Raw genomic sequence first — 14179 nt, 5'->3', positions numbered from 1 at the left:
CGGCGTTGTGAGAGCCCCTTGTCAGCCCCTCAAGGTTCGGCCCGTACGTCAGGAACAGACTTTGTAGTCACTGATGGGGCTCGTAGCGTTGTCAAATTCGTACTGGCATTTGTACGGTAGCTTATACATATGGAGATGCTCGTTCTCCATCTTATCGATAAAGCGATTCTATCTACCTACTCCCAAACGCCATCCATCCATCCATCCTGTCTTTAATCATATATGCATTTCCATGTCTCTATCCACCGGGTATCAGTCAATACCAACGCAATGCAAAGCAATGTCAAATGCAAACTGGAAACCAATTGATCATACACGCTTGCTTGAACTACCATCCCCCGTATAACCAACCCTTCTTCTTCTGTGCATTGAACAGCTCGTCTTTGATTTCTTGCACAACTGCTTGAACTGTGCCCTTCATGGCCCTTTCGCTTATCGTCAACGAGTCGTAGAATAAATGGTCGTTCTCAACGGCACAGTCAGCCGTGACCTTGTCCTGATCGATAGTGAGATCAGACATGTCAGCCTTGACACACGAAGTCCAGACATCCGCGAATCGCATCGTCGCGTTTGGTGACATTGTACCACGTCCTCGCAGATCTACCACCGCGGCATGCTGCATCTCACCCTCTGTCATCGCATCGAGAAGCACCTTTCCAATGTCCACCGCCAACCCGTTACGCATGGGGTATGGAGCTTGGATAACACGCTCGTCTTCGTATGTCTTCTTCGCCGAGTCTTTTGTGTCTTCGCTGTGCTCAACTGGCTCAACACTCTCGGCTCTCTTGCTCTTATTCTTGCTTGATGCCTTGTCCTCAGAAGCCGGCTTCTGGGGTTTCTTGGTCGATCTCTCAATCCACTCAGCAACTGCAAAATCCACCTCTTGATTCCAGTATTTGGTCAGTTCCGCGGCATTTCGGGTATGCTCTACTACGCTATTGGGTACTGGTGGCGCCTTTCGAGCTTGCCACGCCGGTGTCAAGGACACATCGAATATCATAGGCGCGATAATGCGAAAGCTCTCGAACTTGCGTTTGTCGACACTATCTAGAGCGCCGGGTGCGGTCAGCTCTCTGATCTGGGTTTCGGTCGCATTCGTCCAAAAGTCCGAGTACGCGATGGAAGTTGGGTCTAGTGACCGCTCGTAGAGTATTTCAGCCTGGTCAAGGATAACCCTCGCCATATCTGTAATAATATCTTCCGACTTTGTCCTTGGCATTGCGGCCATGTTCCAGATTTCCCAAGTGCCGAAGCTGAAGATCCAGAGCGTTTCGCGCGGGGGGGTTTCAGGTGGTGGCATCGCGAGGAAGGTCTTCACTTGGCTGGCTAAGTCAGGGACTTTGTCTGGAGTTGGGTACTGTTTGGAAATGAAGTTGTAGTCGAAGGCTGGCTTCTTCTTCACGTCTGTATGTTTTGTGATGTTGAGAAGGTCCTTGACGCCTTTTTGATGGAGTTCGTTGCTGGTGAGGCCCCTGTTTGGTCGGCCATCTGGTACAAATGAGAGATAAGAACTGCAGTTAAGCTAATGATCTGTTAGTAAGTAAGATCTATATCACAATTTCGAGCTTTGGCAACTAACCTCATCACATAATTCTTCTGTCCATGTTTTGCGTCGGGGATCTTTGACATTACCCATGACATCAGGGGATCCAAACACCACGATCCGCAAATTCGATTCAGGTTCTGGCTCATGTCTACCCCAAGAAAATAATCCAGTGGAGCCGTTCCTGAGTTGTCCACCTGATAGTCGATTTGGTAATACGCCGAAGATCAGAAAGGTGGTGAAGAAGAGGGCAGCGATTTGAAGGATAAGTTTGGGCGCGCCGCGCCAAACGCGAGTAGAGCAAAAGATGACAAGATTCTTTCCGCCGAGTCTACCCATGACAGAATCTTGACTGTCACGACGACTTGGTAGTTGATGATCGAGCTCTGCGGGTGATTTCCATCGTGCTTGAAACATGATGCGCTAGAGTCGAGCGAGTAGAAGCGACTAATAAGAGAAAAAAGGCACGGCGATTTCAAGTACTGATGCGGGCCATGGGCAAAATGTATATGTCGTATGGTGTTAATGTGGCTGAGAAATTGTAGATAGAAATAGGACAAGTCTAGAACTAGAAAATGCAAATCCTATGCCGATGATCCGGTGGTAGACGCCCAATTCGTGGAAGTAGCCTCTCAAAGGGATTGAGTGCACGCTCTAAGTAAAGAGGAATGTTGCCAGTGGGAAGCAGTGATTAACTTTGAACGAGGCGTTTCGAAAGCAAGACGGGATGAGAAGCTAGAAACGGCTTTCAGGGGAGATGTTGTAGAGCCCGAGTGAAGGCTACCTTATGATAGGGCGTTATGCGAGGGTCAGGAGTCTAAGACGAGAGAGTTTGAGGTTGACAGGAGCAACACCTAGAACAGGCCGAGATGAGAGGCTATTGCGAAAATAAGGCTGCGCTGTAGTTAAATAAGACGAAATGAAGGATAGAATTTTATGGGGGAATAAGCGATTGATTTATCAGGGATACGCCTCGGGGTCGATAAGTCTAACGGTTACGCTTCTACTTAAACTAAAACTGAGATAACAAGTGCAGTACATAAGTAACTAACCTCCGATGAAATCGATGCAACAACAGTCATTGCCAAGCCGAGTCTCATCACAACTTGTTGCGTGGCCAAGACCTCTCACAGACTTGGTATCGCGGGATGTGGTGAGCCTAAAGCGATTCAGGAAAGGGAGGACAAGGCAGAGACGAGAGATTAGAGGCATCCTTGTTTGGGAGGGTGGATTTCCATGTGGCCAAGAGAATGTATTAGCGAATCTCATCGAATTGTCTCTCCTGACCTGAATCTCTCGAGACGATTGAAGCCAGCAAGAAACGTCACGTCACGTCACGGTTACAGCGGGATCCGGCCGGCGCCCCTGTACCCACATCCCGGTGCCGTCTTCCGGCCTCGTCATCCGTGGCAGCAACGTTGTTCTCCCACTTAACTACAACCCGTTGTTGTTTCTTTTGAATCTGGCCCCTTCTTCGTCTTTGTTAAGTTAAATTAGTCCCAAGAAATGCGTCGTCAGCAGTGGAGTCTGAGCCTCCCCCCAGACCCAGTCCCCGGCCTAGCCAAGTCAAAGTCAGGCTAGGGCCGAAGCCACGGGCGAGCAGGCCAAGAATCTCAACTTCCAGAACCTGACGTGAGTTCTATCTATTGTTGATGGTTTGTGGGGAAGTGAGTGATTGAGTGCAACTCAGCCGTTGATCACTGAGTGATGTGCTGCAAGTTTACTCCAGTGTTTGCTTCTCATGAGCCGCAACCGGTAATAACGCACGAGACAAACTTGATGCCTCCCAAGGTAACGATGCACCCGGTTGATCACCAACGGATATTGTATTACACAAATACCATATACAATCACTTTGTCTTTACGTCCTCTTTCATCAAGCATCGATGTCATTTTCTTCATTACTTACTGCCAAAGTAACAGAAACTCTACGTCATAATTATTTCCCCACGTTCGGAGCACTCGGTTACGCCAGATATAATTTGATGAGTGCCCAGCCTCTACCGCCTAGGTTTTACCAGTAATCGGCTCATGATGAGGTCTGCCCAGGAATCCTACTGCCTACAAGTCTTGGAAGCCCCGGCAAAAGATCCAGTCTTTGTGCTACACTGTTTAGATTAGATAGACAAAAGAAGTTTTATAGTAATAACAATGTGCCCCAAGCTTTTCCCAAACACAAAACAAAGATATCTTCAAGCAGAGACCACGGGCCGAGCAAGCCATTGCCAAGAACCACCACATATCAAAATGGTCTAGAATAAACGGTCCTCTCCAACAACATTCCTCACATTCAACTAGTATTGGTTCTTTTATTTCCGTCCGTCAGTGAGAACTGAATGCCGTGATTCCGACGCCTTCAGCCATCGTACGTCCGGACATATTACACACTGACCTGATTGTCTGAGGCTCTCAGCGCGGCAACGCCGTGTTAGTTCACCAAACCTCACAGCCTCGTGGCTCAGGCCAGCGTTGAAAGTTGAAGAATTTTAAAACTGTGGCTGCCGCTTTGTTTTCTTTTTTTCTATTTTTGGACTCAAAATAAGACAGCTGGCTGAGTCACGAATATTTCTATATGTCAAAAAATTCATCGCTTTCTGATGTGAATGAAATTGTGTCATGGGCGAATGTTACGAATGCGATTAAGCTTTGATCGACATTAACATTGACTTACATAATTCTCAGCAGTGTTACACGAGCCTGAAATGAGAATGTTACTCGATGACGCATAGAAACTGAGGGGAATCGCTCGATATGGCTGCTTATTAACAGCTGAAGCCTCACCTTGTCATCGATGATTCAATTGTGTACCTAGGTAATATTCGATGGAGCATGCCTGGTCGAAATGCCAGCTCCAACCACCAGTTGCAAGAGTCAATTTAACATGAGTCGTCTCAGATAAGCTTAACCGCCATGGCCAACACAATCGCATATCTATTCACCTACTATTGGGTATGTCATGATAGTTGGCACAACTTTTGCAAAGTCTATGTGATTAGACTTTGGGGGATCAACCTTATCGGCGAGTTGGCTGCCACCGACGACGTACTTCCGTCGTCTTGGCAAGTTAGACTCAAGAGCGAGGCATTGAAATATCGTATAGCAGCCCATCAGAGCTGGAAGCCAAGTCATGGGTGTCGTTGATACTGCATATGATTTCCTCCGATGCACTAGATGGGTTGAATTGATGTTTGGAGATTGCTACGATGTAAGTGGAAGAGCCAAGATACTTAGCGAGCAGAAATTATGTCCCAGAGCAATAATGTGTCTGAGACTTCTATGGGAACAGGAACAAAACTCAACCCCTTTGCCAATCCGAGACCCATTGTACAGACTCTAGGCCCCAGTCAGAGACTATCTCGAGTGCCACTTGCACGTAAAGAGTTGAAGGGCGAGCTTGTGTAAGTGGATTGTAGGTAGCTAATGAAGCTGCCCTTTTGTCCACAGCAAGGGAGATTCTGTTTTAAGAGGAATTCGCCTTGGAAATGACAAATGCTCATCCTCATAGAAGACGCATCATTTGCGCAATTTTTTCTCTCTCTTTATACTACTATTATTTATAAGGGATGCCTAGGGGTTTCTTTTTATAGGCTTGGCGCAAAGCCCGGTTTACTTTGCTGTAACAAGCTGGCCCCACTACCGACGACAACGGCTGTAGGACTAAACTAAAAGCCCTACTTGTCAAAGTTAATTGCTTGCTTGGTTCTCTCATTGGGTTTATTGATTGTAGGAACTGGTGATACAGTTGATTTAAATATTGTCTTGAAACAGCATCATTGTTGTTCTTCTGATTGGATTGCTTGAGAAGCCGCGTCAGAGTCGTATTCGAGTGGCTTATGCACGTGCAACTCATCCTTGCCTTGCGTTGTCTTGCCTTTCCTTGCCATTCCTTGCCATTGCCAGGCTTTTGGATCAGGTCCCTTGAAACTGTAAATCCGTCACCAACCACGCATCAGGGTCAGGTCCATTAAGTTAGTCAGGTTGCCACTTCATCTCCTACGCCTCCTCCCAACAACATCTCATCCCATCTTTTCCATCGCGGCAATCTACATCGACTATACCGCCGAACTCTCCGAGCCTCTCTGCATCAGCACCAGCCTCACTCAAAAAAAAAAAAAAAAAAAAAAACATACTTCGGCTATCGCTGCCTTGCTTTGCGCTGCGCATTTAGAAACAATCTTATGCTCCCTTGCTGCCCGCTATCGATACCCGGCTCTTCTCACGCCCAAACAAACAAGACACCCTATCGATCGGCCACTATGTTTACGTTGTCTCTTGCGACTGCGACCCCTTGAGTCATGCCATGATCGCGTCTCGATCGCCTCCTTCGCCTACTGTTTGCTTCGCCCTACACTACACCATCGGGCGCTGCCCCACGGATGCGCTGCCCTCTTCTCACTACGCATCGGTTCCCTTACGCAAGCTCGAGCGCGGAAGCGCTTCCCCCCACCCAGCCGCCGTCGACATTTTGATTCACTCTCCTTGACGCAGACCTCAGCCGGTTCTTCGGTATGCTGTCCCATCTGAGGTTCCACAGGCGAGGGCCCTCGAATCCTGCCTCGCCTTCTCCCGATAACAATCCTACTTCACCTACACCCACTGTGCCTTTCTCTCCCGATGCACTCTCTCCGGAACTGCGACCGACCTCGTCGAATCCTTCTTCATTGCCTCCCACTCTACCACCCATAGCCCGTATTACCACAGAGGACCTTGGGAATTCACGAGATAGTCGCCAAAATGCTGCCACAAGCCCGCTAGAACCTCCTCGACCGCAACCGAACTCCAGAAGCTCATCTAGTAAGGGATCATTCATAGGTGGTGTCGCTCTTAGAAAATATCAGCGGGACTTGGAGGCTCAGGCTCTTGAAACTGCGGACAACGGCAAAGGATCTAGTCTACATGGACAACATTCAGCATCTCAGCCGTCATTAACCTCAAACAGCGCTCCTTTGCGGCCGTCGCCACAAGTTTTGAGGAATACAAAAGCTGCATCCTCTTTCAGTACACCTACAGATCTTCAGCACTCAGCTGCTGCACCTACCGGTCGCCGTCCTGCAGGTACCCGACTGGTTACGGAACTCCCCTCGCTTACACAGACGACAAGCAACACCGAAATCCCCAAGCCCAAAAAAGGGCTGCCTTTTCTCAAAAAACCAATGTCGACCTTATTGATGAGGCGCAAGAACAGTCAGCATGCTCCTGACTTGCGCCCATTACCCTTGGCCCGGCGAGGCGAGGATCCGATATATGACCCTCGCATCATGGGAACTCGAGTCCATGATTTCAGTGCCCCGCGGCCCAAGAGGAACACCCCAAACAGGGAAACAGTGCAGCCCCCTTTCACCTCGCCAGTCCCCAATTCCGCTCCCCTTCCCACCCAAGAGAGGTTTTTGAACACAGCTGCCAGTCAGGCAGATGAGATTCCTCTCTCGGCCACACCTTTGACCCAGCGAGAGCCTAGTAATGCTTCCGAGTCTATTTACTCCCAAGACTCCAGGGCCCTCAAGATGACGCCAAGCACAGCATCTACTGCTGTTCAAATCCCTGCGGCAGAGATGGCTAGCCTCACCTTATCAGATGCGCCTCCCGTACCTCCCAAGGACAACGCTCCCATCTCGGTCCAGCCAAGGTCGCCTCAAGCATCACGGTTGATCGATGAAGAAGCATACATCCACGAGAGATCCACTTCATCTCGTGCTGGTAGATCGAGAGGTCCCTCACTATCTGGATTGTCAGGCAAAGATATCCCTTCTGCGATCCCTCGACATATGAAGAGTACCTCCTCAAGGTTTAGCTTTGACATGATCGGTGCTGCAAAACAAGAGAAGCTCCTCGAAGATAGGCATCGGCAACGAGAGCTCGAGAAGAAGACGGCTGAACCCGCCGCAGCTCGAGACTCGCGTTTTGATGATTTTGATGACGATGGCTTCGATTACGATGCAATGATGGAAGACGATGGTTTCGAGGAAGATATTCCTATGGTCGGTGATGACTATGATGATATGGACGACGGCGGATTCAACGATGAATTCAATGACCGCATAGACAACCATCTGGATAATAACATGAACCATGCGCTTAATAACACCATGGGCGGGCATCTCGACAATAACCTAAACAATACGCTGGGCAGAAACGTGGTCGACGATCAAGATGATGAGCTTGATCCAGACAACGATCAAGAGAACTTCTCTGGCTTCGTCTTTCAACGATCGGGCCCTACATCATCGTTGACGAGCCCACGCAGCGCAGGCTTCTTGCCAACCCCGAGGGATGCAGAAGGCAATCGGATCGGATATGCTATGAGTCAATACACACCGAACATACTTGGAGAATTGTCCCCTAACCTGCCCCTCGACCAACAACTGAATCAAGAGATGCAGGCAGGTGGACTAGGGATCCAAGGACTGGACGTTCCGAGAGTGCCCAGCCTGGAGAATGAGGCTGCATTCCAGAAGAACCAAGACTTGCCACCAATTGACACAGGGCGCAAATTAAATGATGACGAGCTCTATTATGATGATGGGATGCTGGAATTCGAGAGGAACGAGTTTGCTGAGGATCTTGCTGCCCCTCCAGAATGGGATGATACCCCATTTGACGAGTCGATATTTGACAACAATGATACTGATCAATTCGGTCGACCGATCGCAGGGGCATTTGCGAATGCATTGCAACGATCCGCAAATATAGATGAACCGACTCGATCGTCCGATATGACAGCCCCCTTCTCTGCGGGTTCAGAGACGTCCAAGACTACGGCTCATACATCACTCAGTGTCGAGGAAAAGCAACCTGTCGAGCCTGAGGTTACCCACGACAGTCCCAAACCTCAATCGCCTCATGGTCCCTCAGCAATGATCCCTTCATCATCACCTCCTAACAGTGATACCATGGCGGCTTACCAGGCGGCACTCGCTGCCGCAACTTACAAGGCAGCGGCATCGGGCAAATTTCAACGGAGTTCTTCGCCAACGGCTGATGAAACCATTCTATCTGAGCCAAGCCAATCGCCTGATACACCAGATCGTGATGACTCTTTTAGGCAGGACGATTATGAGAACTTTGATGATTACGGTGGCTACAACGATTCTTATGAAGACATGGCCGATTTCGAGCTCGATGACGATGCTATTATTGCTGAGGCTAACGCAAGTGCTTTGGCTAATGACTGCGATGGGTGGTATGGCCAGGAATTCAACTTCTACTCAGCCCCAGCTGGCCAACAACAAGGACCCGAGTTTGAGTATGCTAATGGTGGCTTCTTCGGACCCAAGAATGGCTTGGACCGCAGCACAAGTGGACGCATGATTTCAAGGGAGCCGAACTTGACACCTATCACAGAGCGGTCGGAGTATTCCAACAGAAACTCGTTCATGAGCCTTGGTATGCCCGGCTTCAGTGGAACACCGCTGCAAAGTCCTGGTCTAGCCCAGCTTGCTCTGATGGGTGATCGTGGCGACGAGATGACATTGTCTGCCCTGCTCCGTCTTCGTTCCAGGGCTTGGGGTGGCTCTCAAGCCAGTCTTGTGTCTAGCCAGAATGGGTCTCCTCGGTCAGAAAGGGGTGACCTATCAAGCTCACCATGGGGTCAGAGTATCATGAGCCCAACGACCTTCCATACTCGGAAGAATTCGGTCCTGTCCACAATCAGCCATGACTCGGACAGTGTGAGCGCGTCAGGAAGCCCGACTTTGACAGGTGGCATTCCCGGTTTGACATTGTCTCCTCCTCCTGTCCCGACACTGGCCAAACTCGACACCAGCGTTAGAGGGGATGTCCCGGTAGCGCCTCTAAACATTAGCAGACTCCCATCAAAGTCTTTTGACAATCCTATCTCTCCGATATCCGATGTTGAGGGCATGCCGGGGTCGGCAATGGTGAGCCCTCTGGAGACTTCGAACAGGGCCAGTATGGTTGAGCCAGGCTCAGCTCCGAAGCGTCCGGGTATGGGCCATCGACACAAAGGCTCAGCTGATAGTATATCATACGTCAAAGAGGAAGATAGTGGAGCTACGCGCTGGGTCATGGAACGACGACGCACCGGTGAATCTGGCCAGATTGAGATTCTCGAACGAGAAGTTCTTGAAGGGGGGCGAATATAGGATATGATTCATTGTTGTTGTTTTATGAATGACTAGATACGACCAACGGAAAAGGGAACAAACTGATACACCATGGCATGAGGAGTTTGGATTGGGATTGGATATACATAGTAGACACCGGTGCGAGCCGTAGGCCCTCGGAAATAGGAGCCTAGGCCATGGACAAAACAGAACGGAGGAGCACAAAAGTCATTAATGGTGTTGCGGAGCTATATATGGGAGACACAGGCACTTGTAGCTTTTGTGTTGTTATTGTTTGTATATAATCATGGACGATGAGAGTCTCAGCCATACCTAGACCAAGCATCAGAGAGATATCATAGATCGTACAAAAAGGAACGAGTCATTTTATTATTGCGACGGTGTCTGGGTTCCAGCGTGCCTACCTCATGGATGGAAGGGACGCTTTATGCAATGGCAAATACTTTGGGTACTTCCTTCAGTGTTCCTCCCTTTCATCTAGATGTAACAGGAAGGAAGTCGTGGACAAGTCTTGACTCTTGCCTGCCTCTCATATTTAGGCTACAGTTGCACGTCTCAGAAAGGGCAGGCACGAAACTGTTCAGTGCAACTGCCTTGGGGTAACGGCAAATCTCATGTCGTCTTCACTCCATCGTTTCTTGTGAGAGGCTTTTGAAACTCTCGTCCTACACCGACACATATCAACGATCGATCCTCTTCCCTTCTACACTCTCTCGAAATTTCGTCTTTGGAGCACTTTTGGAGTTTTCTTGGAGCTCTCGTCATTCGCTTCGTTGTTCGCAACTCCTCTCTAAGCCATCTCTTTCTCCTTTCTGTTTCTCACTCTTTTTGCCTCCTAAAAAATGCTTTCGTTTTTGGTGAAAGTCGCGACGCTTGCTTCGTTAGCTACTCCCTCTCTCGCAGATGACGCTCCTGTAAATGACTTGAAGGCATACAATAAGGGCTTCCTCGGTCAATTTCCTACACAGGAATTCAAGTCCTCGGATGTAGTAGCCCCTGTCTTCCAAATCAGTACCTTCAGCCCCAATCTTGTCGATGCTTCGGGGTTTCTCTTCTTGACAATGGAACATGGCGACAAATCGGGACCTGCTATCTTCTCCAGCAAAGATCTCAGCCTTATATATGCTGATATTTCATACGCCAAGACATTCGATGCTCGTGCTCAAGTGAAGAGCGGGGGCAAATATCTCACTTTCATTGAGGGCGGCCGCTGTCATGCCTTTGATGCCAACTACCAGAAGAAATGGACAGTCGAGATCGAGGACCTGGGGACTACACAGGGCAGTATCCATGAGTTCGAGTTCACAACTCAGGGGGGCACGGCTCTGATGACCGCTGTCCAGGATGTCAGATTCAACTTGACTGCTCTTGGGGGTGAAATGGATGGTTGGCTGAGCGACTCTATCTTTCAAGAAGTCGAGCTCGAAACCAACAGGGTTACCAACGTGTGGAGGTCCTTCACGCACGTCAACCTGACCGACACTCTGGTCAAATACAGTCCCAAAAAGACGTTCATGCATGGTGATGGCTTCGACTGGTTTCACATAGACAGCGTGTCGAAGGTATGAGCCCCCTTCTTGATTTCTCAACCTTCCAGGTACTGACCAGGAGCAGACCTCGAAAGGTCATTACCTGGTGTCATCAAGGAGTCTTTCGGCGATCATCCTCCTCCAAGCAGATAGTCTGAACCCACGATGGGTCCTCGGAGGAAAGCGCAACCAATTCAAGGACCTCAGTGGCGGCAATGCAACCAACTTCGCAAATCAATATAACGCAAAATTTGTCCAGGGCAATGAGAGTCAAATCAGTTTCTTCGACAACCAAGTCACCACAAGCGGATCATGTAGCGGAGACAATTGTTCTCGTGGCGTCGTTGTGGAACTCGACTATGAGGAAATGACAGTCAGGCTTTTGCATGAATTTTACCATCCTCAGAAGATCTCCTCGGGCTCAGGGGGCAGCGTCCAGGGCCTTGACAATGGCAACTTCCTTATCGGCTGGGGAGCGAACCCAGGGATCACAGAGCATACGTCCAATGGTGAAGTTGTCATGGATATTCAGCGAGGAGTTATCCCACATGCAACTGACGGTGATCCCGATCTTGATATGTCTGTGTATCGCGCATGGAAGATGGAATGGATTGGCCGACCTCCATGGGGTCCTTCCATCGCTTCCGCGCTTCCAGGGAATGAGGCGACAAACACTACCATTTATGTGTCTTGGAACGGCGATACTCAGGTTGACCGATGGGAAGTGGTGTGTTCAGACACACCTCTTGCTTGTGACTGTTACTGACTCTTCAGTAGTACGCTGGTGAAGATGACAAGAACGCCACTTCTTCTGAGAGACTCCTCGCAAATTCATCTCGATTTGGCTTTGAAACAGAAATCCTCTTGGAGGCATTGCCACTTCCTAGATCCGCACGGGCTGTCGGTGTAAGTAAAAGTGGTAAAATCCTCGGCTCAACAGCCACAGTTAATCTTGCGAGTGGTGAACTTCACGGCAATAGCAGCAGTACTTGGATTGTCAGGGCGAACACTCCCGATGGAGAGCCCCGAGATGATCCTCACGGCGAAGAGAAGAAAGGGGATGAAGAAGACTTTGCGTTCCATACGAGGCCGCCAGTTGGCTCAGTATTTGCCCTTCTACTCGCTATTGCTTTCAATCATTTTTTCTAGGCTGAGCCTGAGTTGGTGGTGAATCGAGGTTAGAGGATCATTTTTGGTGCTTATATCTGGCGGAGTCTTTACACGGCAAGACAATTCGAACTATTCAATAGTATGAGCACATACAGGTACTTTCCTAAAGATGAAGGACTTTACTAGAGATAGTTATTCCAAGTCAAATTTATGATATGTTGATGGCTGAAGTGGCGATGATGAGATGTATAGGGTGACTGGCTGACTAATCTCAACTGATCAACTTCATTACCGTCATTACAAGCTCATACAAGTTCATACAAGTTCATACCTTTTCACCATTCTCAATTTCGCACTGGACTTCAACTTAGTCTCTTCTAGATTTGTGAGGCTCACACAATGTCTGTGTCTATACGTCGAGTGCCCTTTGTATGTCGGTGTTGCCTACAAGTCTCTCGCCAACCCAGAACATTGCTACCAGCTCAATATTCAACGCAAGCTGGTGCACCCAAGACGGAGGATCAACAACAAGACAAAACTGCAAAGGAAGCCGAACAAGAGAGTCATGAAAATAATATCGAGAAGGAGCTGGGACCCTTGGCTCGACGGCTGGAAGAAGCTACAGAGGAAGCCCTCTTTACCGGTGGAAGAGCCGGACGTAGGGCCGTTGAGGATGCCGGTTTCTCGGAAGAGCTCAAGGAAAGACTGTTGAACAAAATTGCAGATGCAAATTTCAAATCTGAAAATGCCAACGCCTTTGCCGCGGTCGGTCTCTCATTGACAGCAGGCGAGGGAACGCGGCACATCGCCTCCGCGCAGGCGTGGACTGGAGAAGAGGGCACTGCAGACACGGTACTTCGAATGCTCGATGATGCAAAGAAACCTCTTGCCACAGGCCTAAGGGGCAAGTTCCAACCTTCTCCGGTTGATATGCGACTACAGAAGCAACCACGGCGATCAGCCGGAGAGAAAGTCGCCAAAGCGAGGGATAAGGTGAACACCTACGTCGGAATGGGTGGCCAACAAGCCAAAAATGGTATGAGTGAAGATGAAAAAGAGGCTTGGAGAAAAGAGCTGAGGGAGAGGTTTGAGCCCGGAGCCCGAGCGTTACCAAACTCTATCACGGGTCTCGCAGCACTGGCGAATGAACGCATCGAGAACGCTATTGCGAGAGGACAGTTCAAGAATATCCCCCGCGGAAAGGGAATTGAGCGTGACGCTCGCGCTGATAACCCCTTCATCGACACGACGGAGTATATCATGAACAAAATGATTCAAAGACAGGATATTGTCCCACCCTGGATTGAGAAACAACAGGAGGTTGCCAAAGAGCTAGGCATCTTTAGAGCTCGACTACGGAACGACTGGCGACGCTTTGCTGCGAGGATGATCGCTTCACGGGGAGGATCATTACAAGAGCAGATTCGAAGAGCAGAAGAATACGCTGCAGCAGAAGAGGTGCACAACCCAATTATACGGAAGAACGCTGATGGACAAGTGGAAGAGATCAAGGCTGCCTCGCCGGTGGTTGGACGGCCATTTCGAGATTCAGCGTGGGAACAAACTGAAGCGGCATATCTCAAGCTGTCGATTGAACGTCTTAACGCCCTGACACGAAGCTATAACCTGATGGCGCCGGATCTAGCAAAGAAGCCGTACTTTTCACTCGAGCGAGAACTCAAAGCGTGCTTTGCTGAAGTTGCGCCTACAGTGGCTCGAGAGATTCAGGAGCGTGCGACGGGCGGAAAAGCCAGGAGTCTGGGAGGAGGGGGTCAAACGGGCAAACAGACGGGTTTGTTAGAGGCATTGACTGGAGGGGGCGATGTCAAGGTCCATGTTGAAGCACAGGAGAAAGCATATGGGCTAAAGGAGTGGTGGAGAGACGTGTGGAAGAAGAATTGAGGCCAGTAGTC

At 49.4% G+C, this 14179-nt stretch overlaps 4 protein-coding genes across 4 annotated transcripts; 3 read left to right on the top strand and 1 right to left on the bottom strand.

Annotated features, from left to right (window-relative positions):
- Positions 1-328: 328 nt before the first annotated feature.
- Positions 329-1960, bottom strand: J7337_009818 (uncharacterized protein; the record flags this gene model as incomplete). Its single annotated transcript, XM_044827413.1, has 2 exons — positions 329-1522; positions 1580-1960. 2 exons carry the CDS (start codon positions 1958-1960, stop codon positions 329-331), a joined length of 1575 nt encoding a protein of 524 aa, XP_044678007.1.
- Positions 1961-6051: 4091 nt separating this feature from the next.
- On the top strand, positions 6052-9645 carry J7337_009817 (uncharacterized protein; the record flags this gene model as incomplete). The annotated part of the gene is made up of 1 exon (XM_044827412.1): positions 6052-9645. One exon carries the CDS (start codon positions 6052-6054, stop codon positions 9643-9645), a length of 3594 nt encoding a protein of 1197 aa, XP_044678006.1.
- Positions 9646-10469: 824 nt separating this feature from the next.
- Positions 10470-12305, top strand: J7337_009816 (uncharacterized protein; the record flags this gene model as incomplete). Its single annotated transcript, XM_044827411.1, has 3 exons — positions 10470-11189; positions 11242-11883; positions 11934-12305. The coding sequence occupies 3 exons, from the start codon at positions 10470-10472 to the stop codon at positions 12303-12305; spliced, it is 1734 nt and encodes a 577-aa protein (XP_044678005.1).
- A 360-nt stretch (positions 12306-12665) lies between these two features.
- Positions 12666-14168, top strand: J7337_009815 (uncharacterized protein; the record flags this gene model as incomplete). The annotated part of the gene is made up of 2 exons (XM_044827410.1): positions 12666-12699; positions 12748-14168. The coding sequence occupies 2 exons, from the start codon at positions 12666-12668 to the stop codon at positions 14166-14168; spliced, it is 1455 nt and encodes a 484-aa protein (XP_044678004.1).
- Between the last annotated feature and the right edge of the window lie 11 nt (positions 14169-14179).

This window comes from Fusarium musae, chromosome 7, assembly GCF_019915245.1.
Source record: "Fusarium musae strain F31 chromosome 7, whole genome shotgun sequence".
NCBI classification, from domain to species: domain Eukaryota; kingdom Fungi; phylum Ascomycota; class Sordariomycetes; order Hypocreales; family Nectriaceae; genus Fusarium; species Fusarium musae.
The sequence above is the reverse complement of the archived record's forward strand: the minus strand, read 5'-3'. Positions and strand labels throughout refer to the sequence as shown.